Consider the following 22907-nt stretch of genomic DNA (forward strand, 5'->3'; position numbering starts at 1 on the left):
CCACCATTTGCCCTTCCACATTTCTCTTGTTGTTGTCCGCACCCCCACCCTGAACTTGAAAAAAACTTTTAAAAACCCACATTTTAAACAGCCCCCACCCACCCAGAATAAATAACTTGTTCGATAATCCTGCACCTGATAATCTGTAGATTATGCCCCGGTACACTGCTATAATAAAAGGTGAAAGAACGGGAATTTGAATCATTATTTGCACAACATTCAAATGTGCAAACCGTTTTGAATGCCAAATAGAATCATGCCTCAAGGCGTGTTTGGATGACTCCAATCAGGTGAGACAAACTAAGCCAAGCAAGATGATGGGGCTGTTCACGGCAGCAGTGTTCGCAATTATGTGGAGTGGCGAAACAGCATGCGTGTGATACTACTGTTCACACATTGACATCATCTTGCTTGTAGGATGGTAAGTGTGATGAGGCTTAATAATTGCGTAAATGCAATTGCCTTCTACCAGGATGGAAGTGTTTGTTGGCTGTTTAAACCGAATATAAACATGCCTTCTGGATCCTTCACAACAAAGATTGAAAATTTATAAGCTTAAGTCGAATCCAAAGCGGCGTCATGTTCCAGAGGCAATGGTCAGTCAGACAAGAGCCCAAGCTGTATGACAAAACAGAAGAATGATGATTATGAAGAATAAGAACTCGAGTTTACAATTACTGAATCCTGTGGTGAGGCAGTTGCTCTGAAACGACTTTCCTTCTATTTCTGGAAATCGAAGGCAATCTCAGTGCATTCCACTTTCAAAAAGTTCCGCAACAAGTGTGGCCACTCTCAAGAAAGCCAGAAAACAACATCTGTTGAACTTCAAGAATGAACTTTTAAACTTGTCCCCTTCCTCTAAAACCTGGTGGCATCTTTGTTAACTCAGTTTTTGGTGTATGCTGCTACTCGATCCCTTCCCTCACTTCAAATGGCACCACAGCAGACTTTGCGAATGAGAAGATTGATTGCCTCAATTCTGTGTTTGCTTCCAAATATTGTGCCCTGATCCACCCTTCCCAGTTGCACCCAAATGCAACAAGACTGCATATTTTGCACCTGAGAAGGTTCGTTCAACAAGTGACTGAGCCAGACGGCATCAGCTCACGTGTCCTAAGAACCCGCTCTGCTGCTCTTTCCTCATCCTCTCTCTCTCTGCCCTTTTCACGCAATCATTTGCTGTGGGTCATCTTCCATCATCTTGGAAATCACCAACAACACTGCATTACATAATAGGTGTACAAACTGATCCCCTTAACTACAGACCTATCAGCTTACTTCAAATCATAGCAAGATCATGGGATCAATCATCATAGTTGATCTGAAATCCTTCCTTTTCTCCAACAACCTCATAGATCACCAATTTGGATTTGGACCAAGTCTCACCACCATGGATATGGTGCTTCTACTCACCCAACAATAGATGAAAGCCCTCAATGTCAGACATGAGATCAAGGCCATCTCTGCAAAAATTGCGTGCTTTCGATCCAGTCTGGCATCCTGCCTTGCTCTCAACTCTCTGACTATGGCATCCAATACTCCTGGGTCTTGGGCAAACCACATTTCAAATTTAGTCTCCTTTTGTGAGCATGTGTTTTTTGAAACCAATTATGCACATTCACGGTGGAAAAGATTTTAAACTTTTAAAAGTTTCCCCGATGAATCGGGAACCTATCCCCCTTTTTTCCATTGAAACAATACGCGACAATCACGGTGTCAACGTTCGTGGTATTTTGTGCAGGTCCCAAACCACCGGGAACCTTTCCCCCCTTTTTCCATTGAACCAATGCCCTGACATTCGCAGATTTGACATTCGCGGCAGTTTCCAGGAACGTATTCCCTGCCAATAGTGGGGTCCGACAGACTATGGGAAAATGGGGATAAGTTCCCGGTGTTTCTTGATTCATAAGGGGGGGGGGGGAAACACTGTGAAAAACCGCGAATATGTCCGTGAAAAACCACAAATACGTGAAGCGCAGAGCCGCGAATGCAGAAGCAGGTCAGAAAAACCACGAATACGTGAAGCACAGGGCTGCAAATGCACGTCACATTTTATGAACTGTAAATATGCAGGATCCGCCAACATCGGAACCGCAAATGCTGGGGTCCGACAGTACAGTAAACCCTTAAATATTGCAGCGGTCATTTTCCTGGAAAATGCTGCATTATTCAAAACCGTGATAGCTCAAACCAAGGGCCGATGGAAAAAGATGGCGTGAGGTTGCTCAGCTTCAAGAATATATATATATATAGAGGAAGGTGGGCAGCAGCCAAAATTAAACACATCAAAACTGAAATACACGTAAAATAAATATTAATTGGCTTTTATGATGAATTCTGCTGCTGTGGTGAAGCAGATAAAATAGTCCCTTCCTTCTGTAATGTGACCAAAACCCCCACCATTCCTCCCCGATTAAACTCTTAAATCGTTTCCCTTTGTAATGTCGGTGTTTATTTTAAATCATTCTGCAACTCTGTAAACCAGCGAATAAATAAAATTTTAAGAGAGAGAAAAAAATTCACTTGTACAGTACATCACTTTATGCTTCGGTGCCATTATCAGTGTGCGAGAAATAACAAAAGGCTTGTGGTGCAAGATAACAGCTCAGCTCAAAAACCTCTATTGGTTGAAATTAAACACCACGATAACTAAATCAGTATATAAAGAGTTTCCCATGATTGGTCAAAACCACAGTATTCAAACCTGTGGTATTTAAGGGTTTACTAGAACTAAAAAAATAAGCACAATAATATAACATATTTGAGAAAATCAAATGCGCACCGTACAAATCGCAGAGCATGGGCACGAGAGACCCGCTGATGCTGCGGTACTGTAGCCTGAGTCGTACCTCCCCCCTTTTTGTCACCCACCATGAGGATACGACTCAGTAGGTGCTGAAAGATCATTCGCAGCACCTGAGATGAAACAAAAAGGTAAGAAGCTGACCAATATTTAAATGAGGCATTTTTTTTAAATGTCAAATGCTCGTGTTCCTAGATTGAGGGTTCAATGACAAAATTGACAAACTGTAATTATCAAAATATCACTTTCTGATCATATTTTGACTGCAGGTGGTATCAATTAATTAAAGTATTTGCAGCAGTGACGAACTACGCAAGAAACAAGTACAGAAAATGAACAGCCACCAAGGTAAAAAAAAAAACAAAAAACAAGCAAATGCACCTCTTCCTCAGAGCCATGATGCGGTGCACAGAGCTTAAAAAGAGCGAAAAATGCCAATCGTGACATGGACTGCTTTCCCTGCAAACACCTGTTGAAGACATTATTGCAAAATAAGGAGTAAAAAACACAGTGCTGATGAATGAACAAAATTACCCCCGTGTGGGGGTGACGGTCATCTCTATAATACCACAAGTTCTCAATGTTCAGTTCAGGTCACCGTGAAACAGTCCAAACTAACCGTTTAGATTGAAATAGTTCACAGAGATACATGAGGATAATACTACTAATGACATAATTGATAAATATGTATTGTTCATTTAGTACCTGGATTAACACATCAGAATCACCAGTAAGTGCAATACGTGGTTTTCTGGTCCATCCACTCTCTGGGGACATTTCACTTCCGGTTGTAAGAAAAAACGAAAAAAATAGGCTTAGCTCTCGGAGATTATGATAATCCTGTAGATTATTCTTCACTGATTATAATGCAACTTTCAGAATGAAAATTGGTCAAGTATTTATAGAGATATTGAGGTTTGAAAAATCGTTAGAGCGAGCAAATTCATTAATTATTAATTCCACAGAAGTTTTGTGACACTGCACAAAGTAACATGTCAGGTATGAAAAAACATTTTGTATGCCAGATTCATTAATTATTAATTCATTAATTATGGAATGTACTCATTGATATATTAATCAGAAAGCCTGAAGCATGTAGCATAATTTATCACTTATCCCCTCATCCGGGATTCGAGGCCTCGCCCCACAGCCTGCAGCCCTATGTCCGCCGGTGATTATGTAGATATCGGCACGATCGAGAGGAGCCTGCGAATTATCTCTTTTGATGCACTGAATTGATGCAATCGTTTGGCCAGAATATTCGTTGTCAAGATGTTGCGTGATTAAATCACCAATACAGTCACTCAAATTTATACCGCCGACATACTTCTTAACAATCACCTTCGCCCCAGAAACCACAGTCAATCTGAACCACGCTGGCCACTGCTCAGATGCCATGACCGGACTACTGCGCAGTTCTACTGCGCAGTTTGGTTAAAGATGACTCGGCATTTTGGCATGCACGCACGAAATTATATGTTGAAAATAAATGCCGACATTTACATTTCGGGTTTTGAAACTATTGCACCTTCGGCGGAAAATGTATAAATATAAAATTACCCCCGTGCGGGAGTGACGGTCATCTCCGCGAGAAAATATATAGCCTCCTGAATGTAGGGCAGTTTTTGCAAACTTTGAAGTCATGTGACGCGAAAACGAAAGCGAATATCGAAAATCCAGCCTGACAAAATTTAGATATTGTGCAAAATAGATTTATATGCCACAATCAAATTCAAGATCGCTTGAGAAATGTAGGAGATGGATTTTGAAAATCGTCATTTTCACATGAAAATCGTCATTTTCGCATTTTTTGCCAACTTTGAAGTCACGTGACACGAAAACGAAAACGAATATCGAAAATCCGGCCCGATCAAAATTTAGATATTGTCCCATAGATTCATATGCCACAATCAAATTCAAGATCGCTTGAGAAATGGCAGAGATAGAATTTGAAAAGCGTCATTTACGCGACGGATGGATCGAAGGACATCGACACCCATATTATTAGGTCATGCTCGAAGAGATGACCTAAAAAGGCAAAAAATGTGTTTTATATTTATATTTCATTTCTCCTTCCTTCCTTCTTTGCGAATCGCATCGGCTTTTTTGGCCATCTTCCAGATCACGTGACGATCAAACGGGAAGGAAATTCAAAAATCTGTCCGGTTCGATACAAGATAATATTTTTTTACAATCATAATCAATAAACAGTTGCCGAATATCTTGTAAAATGGCAGACAAGATAGGTTTTGAAAATGGCGATTTTTATAACTTACGTGACCTCGTCCCTGACCTTGAACCCGGACAAAAGTTATATCGTTGTGCAACAACTCATCGACCTCTACCCACATACTAAGTTTCATCAAGATCGGGAAGAAAAATTGTTGACGGACGTACGGACATACGGACGGACGGACATTTGGTCCCGCTTTATTAGGTCATCTCGGTAGAGATGACCTAAAAAGGACAATAACTACATTTGCTGACTCACTGGTAAAAGTGAATTTGACTTCAGCTTGGGAAGAAAAAAAAATAATAATAACTCGGTGCCATACAATAAAATACTTTGTCCATTTCATAACTGCAATTGATAGGCTGCAATGCAGAAAAAGTTTAAACAAATAACTCATTGTAAGAAGTAAGGAGAAAGGAGATAGTGCTTGTCATGTCATGACAGATAATATACAGTCATGGCCAAGAATATTGGCACCCTTGCACATTTTTCAAATAACTCTCAATTTTCTCCAAAAATAAGTTAAAATTCACAAAAGTATTTGATCTCCACAATTCTTTATTTCACTGTTAACATTACAGAACCTTTGTTTTTGATTCAGAAGTTAATGTCCTTTTAAATCAGAAAATAAAAATAAATGGCATTGACAAAATTATGGACACAGTCAACTTGATATTTGGTAGCACAGCCTTTGGACAAAATAACTGATGTCAAGCGCTCCCGATAGCCATGAATGAGTTTCTTGCACCTCTCTACTGGCAGTTTGGTCCACTCTTCTTGTGTAAACTGCTCCAGTTCTCCCAGATTTGAAGGGTGCTTAATCATAACTGCTGTTTTCAGGTCTCCCCACAAGTGTTCATTGGGATTATGATCTGGTCTCATTGTTGGCCACTTCAGTACAGCCCAGCGTTTTGTCTTGAACCATTCCTGGGTGCTTTCTGAAGTGTGTTTGGGGTCATTGTCCTGCTGCAAGACCCATGACCTTTGACAGAGACCCAGCTCTTTGACACTGGGTTGAGCATTGCACTCCAAAATGCCATGGTAATCTCCTGATTTCATGATGTCTCTTGGGGTAATCTCAGTCATTGATTGGCATATCACCGCTTCAGCCCCACCCACGACAGACCTCCATGACAATTCCTACCCAATCATTCGCTCAACCCCGGCAAGCGATGGAACCTCCGTGATTAACATGGGTGGGGGCAAGGGACGCGTTACAGGAAGGTGCGGGGGCGAATGATAGGAGTGCGTAATTTCTTGTAGGCGCTAACGGAGCAATTTATTTAGCAACAGGAAGCCAATGGACAATTAGAATTAGTGCCTGTTGTCCTGAAGTTTGAATAAAGTCCGCTGTCACCGTTTCCTGTGCTACCTCCCCGTGCTTCCAAGCTGTGGAAGCATCTGCTTGGGGGGTGGGGTGGGGGGGTTGCGTGTTGGGGTTGTAGATGAGGGGATGATGGTGGAGGAAGGTGGGCAGTTCGTTGTGGTGCAAGTGACGTCATGGTTTGCGAGTTGTGATGTTTCCGGGTCTTGGGGCAATGAATGGTGTGTATAATGTCAATGCAATGTAAATTAACATGTGAAAGGAAAACCAAGTGTATATAAAAATGTGCACTTTTCAATGATGAGGGTTGTAAACTTATTGTGTCATCTGAAGGAAAATTATGGGGAGGATGAGTAAGGGGGCGGTTTGGTTTTGGTGCTCGATTCAAACGATCTTTTGGCACAATATGCAAATTAGCTAGTGTCTGTGTGCACAGCGCATGCCACAAAGCTCGTAGGCGATTTACAATTACCCCCTAAGAAATGGGGAGAAAAGGGGAAAAGCCGATCTCACCCTTTACCAATGCATTCATTCATTCACATTCAACCTACTACACAATGGGAAGGGACTACTCTGAACTTATCCCAGGGAAATAATTAAACTGAGGGACCTGTAAGTTGTGTGGAATTGCCTTCGGAGCCAGTTCCTAGAACCGCAACAATATTATACAGAAGGCTGTAGTATTGAGGCTGCAGTATATTATGCAGAAGGCTGAAGTATATTACACAGAAGGTTGTAATATTGAGGCTGTAGTACATCGTCGTGTCCACACCGATTAAGACCAACGTTGGACGGATGGACTGAACTGGCTTTTACTCCCTTGGACTGCGTTTGAACAAAGGTGGCTTTGAGCGCATGGGATCACAAGAACACGAGGCTCAACTCTTGAAAGACCAACGGGTTTATTCCCCAAACAAATAACGGGATGATGATCGTGATGGTGGACCACAACGGGTTGAGGTGGGGAAGAAAGGGGGAACACGGAATCGATAAATGATTATAGGCAATGACAATATGAAACCTATGGCGCCACACACCAAATTCAACCAGACAGGGATCAGGTCAGGTCAGGTAATCAAACCTTCTTACTTGCTGGTTGCAGTGTTTCTTCCCCTCCTCTTTTTTTGTTTCTACATTACCTTGCTTATCCTATCCAACTATTGCCCCGCTGCCCGAATGCAAGTTAATATTCTCTGCCAAGCAAAACTTCATTTAATTAAGCAAATGTAAAAATGTCACACAGTTTGTTGAAATACATCTTCTTCTTCTTTTGGCTGCTCCCGTTAGGGGTCGCCACAGCGGATCATCAGTCTCCATTTCGTTCTGTCCTCCACATCTTCCATTGTCACTCCAACCACCCGCATGTCCGCCCTCACTGCATCAATAAACCTCCTCTTTGGCCTTCCTCTTCTCCTCCTACCTGGCGGCTCCATCCTCAGCATCCTTCTCCCGATATACCCCGCTTTCCTCCTGTGCACATGTCCAAACCATCTCAATCTCGCCTCTCACTTTGTCGCCAAACCGTCTGAGCTGTGCTGTCCCTCTAATATACACATTTCTAATCTTCCATGAGCCTTGATGTTCAGGTCAGGTCAGGTATGGGAGCATGTGCCAGAGCAGCGCATCGCTGTGTCCACTTTCCACCAGTACTCCAGGGGTTTCCGTCTGGCCATCCCCCAGGCAGATGCCTGGCCCATCGCCATCTCCTTGAGATGCTGATCTCAGGGAGAGTTCAACAGGGATGGTGAATGAGAAACCCAGATGAGGCCTTAGCTCTGCTGGTGGTCGAGGAGGAGCAGGCCTACAAGCAGTAGGACGAGACACAAGTGCAGGATGACGAAGACACACAAGCAGGAACCACGAAGGCTCACGAGAATGAACAGGGCAAAGGCAGGAACAAGAGAAGGTAGGCAGGCAGGTACCGCGGACATAGCAAATGTTTCCTCTGCACCCGATCTCCTTTTCAGAGACTAACCCCACTCTCGTGAGCTCCTGTGAGAGGCCACCAAAACTCTGCCTTCTCAGGGCAACAAAAACTGTGCCCCTTCGGAGGGGACAAAAAGCTGTCCCCCTCACTCTCTGGACAGCACAACCCCCTTTAAAGACTCTGTCTCTGCTTCAACCTCACCACAGCGCCCCATCCGGTGGGACACACAACATATACGTATGATTCTTTACCTGAAAGCCTATTTATTACAATGCATCACCCTCCATATGGTGCACATTTGGAGACAATTCTTAAGCTGTTTCCGTTATTAATCACATCGAGATGGGCAAAAAACTCATACATGGACCATACCACTCCATAGATTTCTATCTGTGCTGAGGTAATCTCTTCCCCAACTCTATAAGCGTAACATTATTATCCAGAAGGCCATGGTATATTATGCAGAAGACCGCGGCATATTATACAGAAGGCCGCAGTATCGGTACCTATGCAGGACGTAGAAAGTCCGAGTGCTTCCAGTCTTGCTCTGCGGATGCAAAACTTGGACTCTGACCAAGAATCCGAGACAAAAACTTCACTCCTTTGGTGTCGGGTCTCTTTGGAGAATCCTTGGCCATTGCTGGTCGGACTTTGTGTCCAACGAGCATTCGTTAAAAGAGACTGATGAAATTTGTTACTTGTATAGTCTATGAGCATCAGATGCAGATGTATGGACGTGCTGCACGTTTTCCTGATGTTGATGCTGCTCACCAGATTCTCTCAGCGAGGGTGCTTTGTGAGTGGAGGTGGCCAACAGGCCAACCACATGCTTCGTGGTTGTAGTAGGTTGATCGGTATCTCAGAGAGATGGAGATGGGCCAGGAATCTGTCTGGGGGATAGGCAGATGGGAGCCCATGGAGTACCAGCGGAAAGTGGACGTGGTGACGTGCTCCTCTGGCGCATACTTGAATATCTGACTTGACCCTTAATGAAATACTATCATAATTATCAGTATAGGTAGCAAAAAATGACACTGCAGTGCCTCTTTAATACATGTGTTAAGCTATCAAGCTTTGTGTGCACACACACTTAATGGAGGACAAATCATGATTTCCATCAACACATGTCTGCCCTTTCGCATGCAAAATGCCATTGAAAAGTTTCTTATACAGAGATGTAGAGCAATTTCTCGCATTTTTTTTCCAGCAAAGAATCTATACAATACATTACCTTTGAATAGTTGTGCATGGCTAAATGAAATGCATGCAATTTGTTTGACATGAAACAATGCACCACAGACTTGTCGGAAAATATCATGACCAGGAGTAAATAAATAACTGAGGAAATGGTAGATTAATTATCCAAGAATCATCTTCAAGATACACTAGTAAAAAAAAAGAAAAAAGAATAGACTAAAGACTGCAGCAATGTAACAAAATCAAAGATTCTGCACCACAAAACACCTGCTGGAGCATACATACCTCCTTGTGGCGATGTCAGGCAAGTCTTCCAAAGATTCAGAATCCTCTTTTGAAAGTTCCACAAGAGCCTGCAAAATTCAGAAAAAGCTACACAAGCGAGAAAAACATTGTTCGGAACATTAGGTGGACCACGTAGAATGACCTATTTTCAGTGCACGTCTCAAGTTTTTGATGCCATGTTAAGAACAATTTGTCGATTTCATTTTTCTTTGCAAATAGTCATAAAACGTGACTTTTGAGCTGTCTGGTCTGGTTTTGAATATGGATTGGGATATGACATGATTGCAAAATGTCAGCCTTGTTCCCTGCAGCAGTCCTTTTGGAAAGCAAATCAAGCCAGTTGTCCTGTCTGCTCATGCTTGTTTCGTGGATGTTAAATTCCTCACTGTAAAGTCTGCAATGAGTCGTTTATGTTGCACCACTATCCAAGCAAGATCAAGTCAATTCATGCCCCTTCCCCATTACCACTCAGAAAGCAACGGTAAACTCCCGATGCATCCACAGAAAGAAACTGCTTCGGCAGCGCACTGTATTTGGATAAATGTTAAACATTGTTAACTCATGCATTTTCTGTTAAGTTTGTTGCAAACCTCGCCTGGAAATATCAACCTTGATGAAACAAATGGATATTTAAGTGAGTCATGTCATACCAATCACGACAAAACCATTGAGAATGCAAATGAAGTTATAGCACACAAGATTTTCAATTGTCTTCGGAGATTGTCTTCAAAGTACAAAATTCTATGTTTTCATACTCTGCCTTCAAGTCCATGAAAGAAGTAATGTTTTATGACATAGACATGTTGAATAAAGTTTCACACTGGAATTTAAAAAGTTTGAATATCCCCATCTGACTTATCACACAAGGAATTCCATGTGTGAAATAATGCTCATGGAAACAAATCACAAAGATATTCAAAAAATAATAAAACTCCACATGACCTAATTTTCTGCAAAACTTCATTTAATGAAGCAAATGTAAAAATGTCCAACACTTTGTTGAAATATATCTTCTTCTTCTTTTGGCTGCTCCCGTTAGGGGTCGCCACAGCGGATCATCAGTCTCCATTTCGTTCTGTCCTCAACATCTTCCATCGTCACTCCAACCACTCGCATGTCCGCCCTCAACGCATCCATAAACCTCCTCTTTGGCCTTCCTCTTCTCCTCCTACCTGGCGGCTCCATCCTCAGCATCGTTCTCCCGATATACCCCGCTTCACTCCTGTGCACATGTCCAAACCATCTCAATCACGCCTCTCTCACTTTGTCTCCAAACCGTCTGAGCTGCGCTGTCCCTCTAATATACACATTTCTAATCCTGTCCATCCTCGTCACTCCCAACAAGAATCGCAGCATCTTTAACTCTGCCAACTCCAGCTACGCTTCCTTTCTTTTTGTCAGCACCACCGCCTCCAAACCATACAACACAGCTGGTCTCACTCCCGTCTTGTATACTTTCCCTTTCACTCTTGCAGCTACCCTTCTGAAACTCTTCTCCACCCACTCCATCCTGCACTCTCTTCTTCACTTCTCTACCACACTTTCCGTTACTTTGGACAGTTGATCCCAAGTATTTAAACCCATCCACCTCCACCACCTCAACTCCTTGCAACCGCACCATTCCACCACCCTCCCTCTCATTTACGCACATGTACTCCATCTTACTCCTGACTATCATTCCCCTTCTCTCCAGTGTGTACCTCCACCTCTTGAGGCTCGCCTCAGCCTGCTCCCTACTCTCACTACAGATCATGTGGTCATCCGCAAACATCATAGTCCATGGAGACTCCTGTCTGATCTCGTCCGTCAACCTGTCCATCACCGTTGCAAAGGGCTCAGAGTCGATCCTTGGTGCAATCCCACTTTAACCTTAAACCGGTCCGTCAATCCTTCCGCAAACCTCACCGCTGTCACACTGTCCTCATACATATCCTGCACGATCCTCACATACTTCTCCACCACTCCTGACTTCCTCATACAATACCACAACTCCTCTCTTGGCACCCTATCATAAGCTTTCTCTAAATCCACAAACACACAATGCAACTCCTTCTGGCCTTCCCTATACTTCTCTATCAACACTCTCAAAGCAAACATTGCATCTGTCATGCTAATTCCTGACATAAACCATATTGCTGCTCACAAATCATCACCTCTTCTCTCAACCAAGCTTCCACTACTCTTTCCCACAACTTCATGGTGTGGCTTATCAACTTTATACCTCTGTAGTTACCACAGCTCTGCACATCACCCTTATTCTTAAAAATCGGTACCAGTACACTTGATCTCCACTCCTCAGGCATCCTCTCACTTTCCAAATTTTTTTTAAACAATCTGGTTAAAAACTCCACTGCCATCTCTCCAAAACACTTCCATGCCTCCACTAGTATGTCATCTGGGCTAACCGCCTTTCCTCTTCACAGCTGTCCTTCATATACTCTCTCCCTCTCCCTCTCCCTCTCTCTCTCTCTCTCTCTCTCTCTCTCTCCCTCTCTCTCTCTCTCCCTAGCTCCTCAAAGTACTCCATCCACCTTCTCAACACACTCTCGTCACTTGTCAGCACATCTGCATTTGCGTCCTTTATCACCCTGACCTGCAGCACATGCTTCCCAGCTCGGTCCCTCTGTCTTGCCAATCGGTATAAATCCTTTTCCCCTTCCTTTGTATCCAACTTCTCATAGAGCTCGTCATACGCCTTTTCCTTAGCCTACGCCACTTCTCTCTTCACCTTTCGCCGCCACTCCTTGTACTCCTGTCCACTTTCTTCATCTCTCTGGCTATACAAATTCTTTTTCGCCAACCTCTTCTTCCTTATACTTTCCTGTACTTCCTCATTCCACCACCAAGTCTCCTTATCTTCCTTCATCTGTCCAGATGTCACACCAAGTACCTTCCCAGCTATCTCCCTCACCACTTCTGCAGTAGTTGCCCAATCGTCCCACGCCTCTTTACCACCATCCAACACCTGTCTCACCTCCTCCCTGAATTTTACGCAACAGTCTTCCTCCTTCAGCTTTCACCATCCGGTCCTTGGTTCAGCCCTCACTCTCTTCCTGAACCTCACCTCCAAAATCATCCCACAAACAACCATCCCATGCTGTCCAGCTACACTCTCCTCTGCCACCACCTTACAGTCTCTAATCTCTTTCAGGTTGCATCTCCTGCTTAAGACTTAGTCCACCTGTGTGCACTTTCCTCAACTCTTGTAATTCACAGTGTTCCTCCTTCTTCTTGAAATACGTATTTACCACTGCCATTTCCATTCTTTTTGCAAAATCTACCACCATCTGCCCCTCCACATTCCTCTCGTTGACACCGTACCTACCCATCACCTCCTCATCCTCTCCATTCCCTTCCCCAACATGCCCATTGAAATGTTTTCCAATCACCACTCTTTCTTCCTTGGATACACTCTCCACCACTTGATCGAACTCACTCCAGAAATCTTCTTTATACTCCATCTCACACCCCACTTGCGGGGCATATGCACTGATGACATTAATCATCACCCCTTCAATTTCCAACTTCACACTCATCACTCGGTCCAACACTCTCCTCACCTACAATACCCTCTTGACATCAAGAACAGTTTGAAACCACCTCCAATGCTCCAAGCCTTACTCCCCATCCACTTGGTCTCTTGTATGTACACACAGTATGTCGACCTTTCTTCTCTCCATCATATCAGCCAACTCTCGCCCTTTGCCAGTCATAGTCCCAACATTCAAAGTTCCAACTCTCACCTCCACACTTCTACCCTTCCTACTCTCCCACTGCCTCTGGACATACCTTCCCAGTCTCCTTCTCCTCCTTCGCCCAGCAGTAACACAATTTCCACCGGTAACCTGCTGACCAACAGTGCCGGTGGCGGTCGTTTGTAACCCGGGCCTCGACCGATCCGGTATGGAAATCCGTTTTATGATCCGCATAATGATTTGGTGCAGGTTTTACGCCCTTCCTGATGCAACCCTCCTCATTTATCCGGGCTTGGGACCGGCACTGAGAGTGCACTAACTTTGTTAAAAAAAAAAAAATATATATATATATATATATATATAATACATTAAAATATATATGCAACTTCACTTCACAAATTCCAAAATTGACAATTTCAGTACATCTTGATGACTTGAATCAGATTTTCCAACCATACCTTTATGAGCAAGCTAACACATTGTGGATGATCATTCAAAGGAAAGTCCTGAAGTAGAAGAGCTAGTGCTTGTAGAGCTCCCTCCAATGCCTTTCGCAACCTTTGGAGATTTAAAGGAGACAAGACTTCCTCCTCTTTATCACTTGCATCATCATCATGATCAACATCCATTTCTTCATCATGCTCTCCATTTCTTTCCAATGATGATGCTGGGCGCCTTGCAGCACCACGTGGTTGCTTGCCTCCTTGCGAATATTTCTGTCGTGGTTTACTGGTATCCTTCTGTGGAAGCATATTATTCAGCATGGCCACACAATGTTCCAGCATCACAGGGTGGAACACCTTATATGCCACACTTCCTGCACACAAAATGCACAATGGAGACATATTAAACCACTTGATCAAACATTTTAACTTTGCCATTGCAGTAAAATATTGTTTTCATGACCAGATAATATTCTGTGAACCGATCAGTATATCAAAAAATTGTTCCACGAAGATCCTTACCCAATAATTTTATTTTTAACAAACAGGGTTACCCAGCGTTGCCCGGGTGAGGGTGGGGAGCTATGTAGGGGGGCAGGGGAGCCAGAACACCAGTGGGTAAAGGGATCTTAAAGGGTCTTCGATATCTTCCGGCTAAAAGGGATCTTAACCGTCTTTGGGGTATTCAGAATTTTAACGTCTTAATTGTGTTCAGGGAATTCATTAGTCTTGAGGATCTTTGGGGTCTTATCTCCCAAGCATGTTAAAAAAACAAGGTCTTATGGTTCTTCAGGGTCTTTAAGAGCTGAGGTTGTGGATGAAAATACACTTAGGACAACCCCTGGGTCGGACTTGGTCTGTGTGCCAAATTTGGTGTTTGTCGGCCCAGCGGTCTTTGCAAAAAACACACGAATAGACAGACCGACAGACATCCGATGAATCTTATTTATTCGCTCGCAAGTTGAGGTGATGCCAGTTTGGGTTTATTTTCAGGGTCTTTGAGGTGTTCGGGCTCGAAAGCATATAAAAAGCATGCAAAAAAAAAAAAAATCTCTGAAGCATGTAAAAAGCATTTATGGGGGATCTTTAGGGTCTTCGGGGGTCTTTCAAGGCTGAGGTAATGGATGAAAACACCCTTAGGACAATACCCGGGTCGGACTTGGTCTCTACTCGGCAGAGATTGTGCAACAGTTAAAGGAACGGTCGTTTCTTCCGCTTAATCGTGGGAGACACGGCACGACACGACACGGCATGAAAGCAGCACGGACACAGCAAGGCATCCTCTCTCAATCATGGTGGATGACCTTACTGTACTATACAACCACCAAGGATGGATCGACTATCGGCACATTTGTGGAAAATTGAAAATTATTCGCCCGTTGAGTTAAATCGTACCGCGATGTAACCAGCGATTCAAAATCATTAAAACATTTTTTTTTTAAAGACACAAGGATAGATTAACATCGAGGTGGTCTGAGAGTTTGGGGTCCCCTTTCAGCTACGTCAGAGGATGTGAAAAATTATATCAAATGTCCAGTCACAGTCAATAATGAATCTTTGTGTAAAAACTGTTGGACGGATGGAAGCCGTGAGGGACGCAGAAAGCACGAGCATTGTAAAGTTCCATTTCTCAAAGCAAATTGATCTTTTACAGAGTTATACAATGCTATTTTAAAACCATACACCTTTAAGGTATGGGCATGGTATGGCGATTGCGAATAGGAATGTACTGAACACCACTTACCGCAGCAAAAAAATGAACATATTATTTATCGAGTTAGGTTCCAATCGTGCATGGAATCAGGCCAGCTGTGCAGCGAGCCAATGGGTGGAAGACACAGCTCGACTAATTAGGTGTGCTGGCCATTGGCCGTGTTATACGTCACGTGATACCTCAACCAATGAAATTGCATATAAATGAAAAATCCAAGTGATCTTTGAAGGCTCAGGTGGTGGATGAAAATACCCTTAGGACAATCCCTGGATCAGACTTGGGCTGTGTGCCAAATTTGGTGGTCAGTCCGGCAGTCCTTGCAAAAAAAAAAAAAATGCGAACAAAGACAGAAAGAGAGAGACAGACAGACATTGATGAATCTTATTTATTCGATTAAAAAACGTCACCTAGTGTTCAGGGTGTGTGAGTGTGAAACACTGCAGTGGCAAGTCCACCCCTCCTCACCCCCACCCCAACGCAAAAACGAAAATCTACTATTTGCTCAATACGATTTGACAAAAAAATAAAAATAAAAAACCCAATTATATTACAGCACGATGTCGCCGCGCTGTAATAAAATAAAAAGGTACGCAATGGAGTGTGCATCATGGAATAGCCCTAGTGGCCAAATTTTTTTTTTTTTAATTACCCCCGGTTGGGGGTGACTGTCATCTCTAAAGCTCTGTAGATGTGGATCTCTGATCGGCTTAGAATGGCTTCGATGTCGTCTTATCTTTTGGTTCAACATACAGACGAAAGCCCGGGAGTATAAAGGATAGAAAACCACAAAAATCAAATTACAAATTCAAAAAAATATGACCCGACCAGATTCAGATATTGTACCCTACTGTCATAATCCGTTGGAAATTCCGCCGAGATCGGATAATAAATGGAGGAGATAATGTTGAAATTAGTTTATTTTTCAACTTTGGAGTGACCTTGACCTTCAATCGTGTTTAAAGTCATACCGTTGTGCATCACTCAGACCCCTACCTACATACCAAGTTTCATCAAGATCGGGCGAATTTTTTTTTGACCGCATCACATCGACGATTTTTCTAACTTTGAAGACACGTGACTCAATAACCAGGACGAATTTCAAAAAACTGGTCCGACCAAAATTTAGATATCGTTCCATATTATCAGAATCCGAAGGAATTTCGAAGATCGGATCATAAATGGCGGAGGAGATAGATTTTGAAAATGGACGATTTCGCAACTTTGGAGTGACCTTGACGTTGACCTTCAATCGGGTCAAAGGTCATACCATCGTGCATCCCTCATCGACATCTACCCACATACCAAATATCAAGAAAATCGGAAGAAAAAAATGGGGACGTACGTACGTACGGACATAGACTGGTTATATAAGGTCATCTCTAACGAGATGACCTAAAAAAAAAAGAAAAAAAAAAAGAAGAAGAATGTTCCAGGCACCTTACCAACACTCGGGATTTAAGTAACTCATAACTTTATTTTATATCACTCAAATATGATGGAAAAACCCATGCTTTGTCATGTGACTGTTCACATGTACACCGCAAAAAGGGAAGTGAAACTGTCCAACCTTCCCAAGCAGAGATGATGCAAAACATGGGTGAAACATAAATACAGCATGCATTTGTACAATCAAACATGGTTCCATCACGGCATGATCCCAACTTTTATGTTTGTATTCCTGTATACAATACCACATCTGCATATACTCCATATTGTGTAATGTATATTCAAAAGAAAATGTGGATAAACATAACCAAAAAGATTAATTGAGCTTCGAGGGTCAAATGTCGCACACAACACACCTCCTTTATTCTAATCATCTTTTTAGCTCATCTGGAATTGGAATTCCAGATAAGGTATCGCCATCGTACACAGTCTGTCAATCCGTCTCCTATTTCGAGTTCTACAGCCAAACCGCTCGGCTGGTCCAGCTGAAAGTTGGCAGCAACGTTCCGCTCCTGAATGCAATGGGGATTGTAAAGCACATTACAATCCCCGGTCACGTGACTAAAGTAGGTCAAAATGGCAGACTTTGTTAGGTCTGCAGAAGAAAATTTTTGAAGGAATTTACAGTCAGAATGCTACCAAATTTGGGTTTCAACATTATGACAGGGAACTGATGTTAAATTGGAGGCCATACTGATCACATGACCGGAAGTGTGTCAAAATGGTGTATTCCGTAAATACAGGGTGTCCCAAAAGTCACCTAGGAATTTAGAAATTAAATAACATTTCTGTTTTTTAAATAATTTATGATTATTTTTACACCAAAAGAAAAATTACAAAATGGAGATAAATTTGCTTTATTTATGAAAAATGATGCTTGGAGTGGCCTTGACCTTGACTTTTTCGGCTTCACAGAGACGGGGTCTTTCGACAGCATTTTCCACAACAGCAGACAATAATCTGGCTGCAGCCCTCAAATTTCTGCACAGATGTTGTCCTTGAGCTGCTGAATTGTATGGGGCTTATTGATGTATACATACTCCTTTAGGTAACCCCAAAGAAAATAATTGAGAGGCGTCAAATCAGGAGAATGTGATGACCAATAAATTTCTGAATTTCACAAACTTATTCGGTGTCCATGCTCCTTGGGTGTGAATAATTGATCGATGAAATTAAAAATAAAATTCCACGATTTTGGTTCTTTGTTCAGTTGTGAATTTTTCCATGGGTAATTTCCCAATGTTAATCTAAATTCTGAAAAGAAAAGAAAAACAGATTATTAAAAAAACAGAAATATATTATTTATTTCTAAAAGCCTCGGTTATTTTTGGGGAAATGATTTGGGAAAATGGCATAAATTCCTTCAAAAATATTTTCCAGACCCACCAGTCAAATGCTACTAAATTTGGGTTGCAACATTTGGCTGGGGCCCAGATAAGTTATTGGTTCAGTGGTCCTATTTTTAATATTACTATGCCCTTTGCTTCCATGGTGCCCTAGGGGCTCAATGTAGCACTTCATGGGATGCGGAGTTATACAAGCCATGGTGCGTTGCTCAGCTGAGTGAGCCGTGCATCCCCCGAGCCTATAAAAGGCAAGGGGTAGAGTTTCGATCAGAGAGATTTGTTCCTTGTTTGAGCTCTGCTCACCCGAGCCTCAACCCTGGAGCCTGCAATGGTTGGGTGCGCCAGAGCAGAGGCCCAAAACTGAGCGAATAACTTAGTGGCACAATGGCCTCACACCATCTCATTTTCCCAACAGAATCGTTTTTTTGTTTTTAAATTCCACCATTACATCTAATCTCCTGTGATTTTACTTCCACCCACACTGCTCCCCATTGTCCACTATTTGTAACTCGATCTGAGTCAATAACTGGGGTAGTCATTTTTTAAATCCAATGGGTAAGTGATCTGTGTCTTGTTCAGTCAGGAAGCTCCCAAGGTCAGGAGGCTGCGTCACAGTTTGTGCGCAGGAATTATCTGTGTGCGTAACAATTTAACTGCAAATTGCTATTTTTCATAATTATTATTTTCAATATTCTTATGAAATTGCTTCAGGTGCATGAAGCTTCCGTCTCGCTTCTGCAGTCTTGGTAGGAAGATGTGGTAGTGTAGACAGCTGCCGTTCGTTTTGAGTGGGAACAAAGTCCTGCCTTTGGCATTGAAATATGGCCAACTCGGTGATTCTCGGTCAATTGCGCCGAGCGGAAACGTTTTCTGTCCAAAAACAGTTGCTTACAATATATAGCTGACAGCCACAAAAAATAAAAAAAAGTTAGCAAACAAACTTTCATACTGGTATATGGATGATTACCTGGAACAGTGAGCAGGAGGAAGTAGACTGCTGCAGCATAAGTTCCTTTTTCTTTTCTATCAAATGAGACACCACGCTTTTGTCCTGCACCAACAAGGTGATGTAAAAAGGCCACAAGAACCTCTTGGGAGCCTCCTGACTCCTGTATGTTATTCCAAACATCCTGCAGAAAATTGTAAGAATTGGTTGATGGAATTTTATGAACATATAGACTTTAATTATTTCTTCACAAAGAAAAGAGACCAATCATAATCAAATCGAGAAAGCCAGATATTAGTTCCCTTTAATCGCAAAGTGTGCCAGTTCAAACTAGCCAGTGCAAAAGGAAATGGAACATTGGTTGAAATGAATGGGATGGTGAACATTATCAACAAATATTGTTTTAAAAAAATGCATACATGGACATTGTATCCTACTATCAATAATAATAAACATCAGCATGTGTCAGTCAGTGCGTCTCCCCTCCATCACTCCAAAACCATGAAACCTAGTGGCCTGAAACTTTACGTGCATACTAACAGAATTCCAAGGGAATGCATTAATGAAAATTAGGTGTTTGGGTTAATTTAAACACCCCTTTTGAAGATAATTAACGGCCACATTTAATTATCCTTTATCAAGGCGTGAATGGGGCCCCTCGAGGTGCTGAATGAGGAGTCTGAGCTGCTGGGATTACGGGTTTCTTGGGTCAAAACTAAGATCCAGGCTTTCAATGACATCTTGGATGCTGCTATCCTGTCTGTGTGTTTGTGGTGAGGATGTTGAGGTCGTGGAGAGATTCACTTTCCTTGGCAATGATATTCACGTCTCTGCTGGCTGTGAGTCAGAGGTCAATAGACGTCTGGGTCGGGCCTGGGGAGTCATGGATTCACTGGATCATGAGGTGTGGCGCTGCCGGTACCTGTGTGGGAGGACGAAAGTCCGAGTCTTCAGGTCCTTGGTGCTTCCAGTCTTGCTCTATGGATGCGAGACTTGGACTCTGACCAAGGATCTGAGACGGAGACTTAATTCCTTTGGTACCAGGTCTCTTCGGAGAATCCTTGGCTTTCGCTGGTCGGATTTTGTGTCCAACGAGCGGTTGCTGAGAGAGACTCGGATGAGGTTTGTTACCTGCATAGTCCGTGAGCATCAGTTGTGGCTGTATGGACATGTGGCTCGTTTTCCTGACGCTGATCCTGCTCACCAGATTCTCTCAGCAAGGGAGTCTCGTGAGTGGAGGAAGCCAATGGGCCGACAACGTGCCTCGTGGTTGCAACAGGTTGACCGGCATCTCAAGGAGATGGGGATGGGCCTGGCATCTGCCCGGGGGATGGCCAGACGGAGGCCCCTGGAGTACCGGTGAAAAGTGGACACAGACGCGCTGTTCTGGCACATGCTCCCAAACCTGACCTAACCTAATCGTTTGCCAAGCCAGCCATCCATTGTGAACAGTTTCATTGGAGTGCTTGCTCGAGTGCTTAAGCCACTTGGAGCGCTCTACAAGCTGCTTGGTTGTTTGCTTCAAAGCAATGGCGATACATGGCAAAAGTACCTGCACTATCAATCTGAACACAACTCACATCGACCGACTGTGTTGGGCCTGCGGTGCAATGCGGTGCCTTGCCTGCTGAAAATATTGTGCAATTTCATTTTTAGACGACATCGCTTTGTTTATCCTTTTTGTGTGATCTGCTTTCATTATACCACCATTCACTTTGAGATGAACACACATAATAAATAACATCCATTGACCTCATGTTCGGAGTTCTGCCACGATGTTTTGAGCTGTGAAAAGCATAGACTGACATTTTGTTTTCTCTGTGGCTTTATATATTTTTGAATTGAAGTGCACCAATTTTTCACTTTAATTCCACATTTAAAAGGCAATACTTTGTGGTTCTCATTTTCATGCACTTTATCCATGTGGAACTTTGGACAGAACTTGGGACAGGTCGCGTTTGTAACGCAAGAGTGGAGGCTACTCACCCGGTGATTTAACAAGCTCAGCGGGAGACCAAGCGTGACATTTAAATGTGAAAAAAAACAAATTTCACTGATGGGTTACAATGTTTACAGGACTGATGCTTTAATGGAGTTGGGTATGCCTGGAACGTTTGATGTTCGGAATTACTGCTCGGGTAACATTACATTGGAATGGCCAGAATGGAGGTACAGGCGGACAGTAGATTTCAACTTTTAACCTCAGCAGCATAGAAATGACCAAGTTTCCTTTGTACTTAACAAATTTCTGCTTTCCTCATCATGAAGAGGTGGCAACGGAGTTCATTTAAGTTCCATAAAATATTTTTTGCCATACAATGCAAAAAATTATTTATTGGCTGAAATAACATCGGCTGTGACATCGAAGGTTTCCCCAATGTTGGCATATTCTGCTTGGGGCCCAAGAACCGGCATAGTCCAAAGCAATTTTGAGTGCACGTGGTTTTCCAACGAAATAAGGGTGGCTATCACATCCTGTTATGCAGCCAATAGTATTGCTGTTATGTCAACCGTTGGATAGGCAGATGAAAGAAAATCGGCTATTCTGTTGCATGGCAGGAGTACTTTGGTTCTTTCGTTTCAACTGGAGCATGATGAGGTAGTTTTATATATCCATAGTTCATTTAATTCAGGCATTTGGGATACATGGTCGATGGCCATGATTACTATTTCCATCATTGGTTACAATGACCACTTTGTTGCATTTAATGTTCTTGCATGCAGGATGAAAGTAAATATGAGCAAATACCAGTGTGTCGGCCTCCTCACGGGGTTGACAATTTAAATCGAACAATTCAGAGGCCGTATTTCTTATCAACTTGATGGCTGGTCCAGGTGAAAATGATGACTCCAATGATGACTTGACACTGATCTGGAATATTTTGGGTGTCCTTTGACCAAGACTCATGAAGAAAGTGCAGTAACCTCTCCTTGTTCTTTGTATTACAAAATGAGAATTTTTCCACTGTGGCACAGAAAGACTTTGTTTCAACAGATTACGAGAACAGCAGCAGAGTGGGGACTAAAGGTCTTGAGATTCTGTGTATCTTTTCATCTAGGGTACGTTTCCTCATAACTGAGGCCCACTTGATGGATTGATGTCATCTCTCTCACCAATGGCATGAATTGCTTCACAACCTGCTGGGTTCATTCTCAGAATCTTATGAAGGTACTTTTGCTGCAATTGATCAAAATTGCTGCATCCCATACCTTGAATGTTGAATAAATGCCATCAAATAAACTACCATGGCTGTCTTTTCTTTGGAAGGAGGAAGGTGATCCAGCTCCTTCCAGTGAGAGCCAATTTTACTCTTCAAAGCCATAACATAATCTACCTTGTTGCCTTTTCTCATCCCGTATCCAGATGGGTGTCCTTCATCTGCGTTAAAGTGAGCTGAGGTAATTTTCCCATTCATGGGGGGAAAAAAGCTTCCATTCTTCCCCCCCCCCCCCATATTCAACTTCTATTTTCCAAAAAGGAAAATGGTCCGTCTGGCTGCACGGAGGTGGCGGAACGTTGCCAGCAAGGAAAGGAGTCTCGGCAGTCG

At 42.8% G+C, this 22907-nt stretch overlaps 1 protein-coding gene across 2 annotated transcripts in view; it reads right to left on the reverse strand.

The window, feature by feature from the left end:
* Positions 1-22907, reverse strand: part of NCAPD3 (non-SMC condensin II complex subunit D3) — a 248830-nt gene that overhangs the window by 209985 nt on the left and 15938 nt on the right. For both annotated transcript variants that reach the window (XM_085893013.1, XM_085893010.1), the window contains exons 3-7: positions 19381-19543; positions 13923-14281; positions 9770-9837; positions 3185-3272; positions 2783-2916 (exon numbers count right to left, since the gene is read on the reverse strand). In XM_085893013.1, coding sequence (XP_085749139.1) covers positions 2783-2916; positions 3185-3272; positions 9770-9837; positions 13923-14281; positions 19381-19543 — 812 coding nt within the window. The remainder of the gene's footprint in view (positions 1-2782; positions 2917-3184; positions 3273-9769; positions 9838-13922; positions 14282-19380; positions 19544-22907) is intronic.

The sequence above is a fragment of the Eptatretus burgeri genome, chromosome 1 (genome assembly GCF_056783735.1).
Source record: "Eptatretus burgeri isolate ZD-2024b chromosome 1, Ebu_testis_v1, whole genome shotgun sequence".
NCBI classification, from domain to species: domain Eukaryota; kingdom Metazoa; phylum Chordata; class Myxini; order Myxiniformes; family Myxinidae; genus Eptatretus; species Eptatretus burgeri.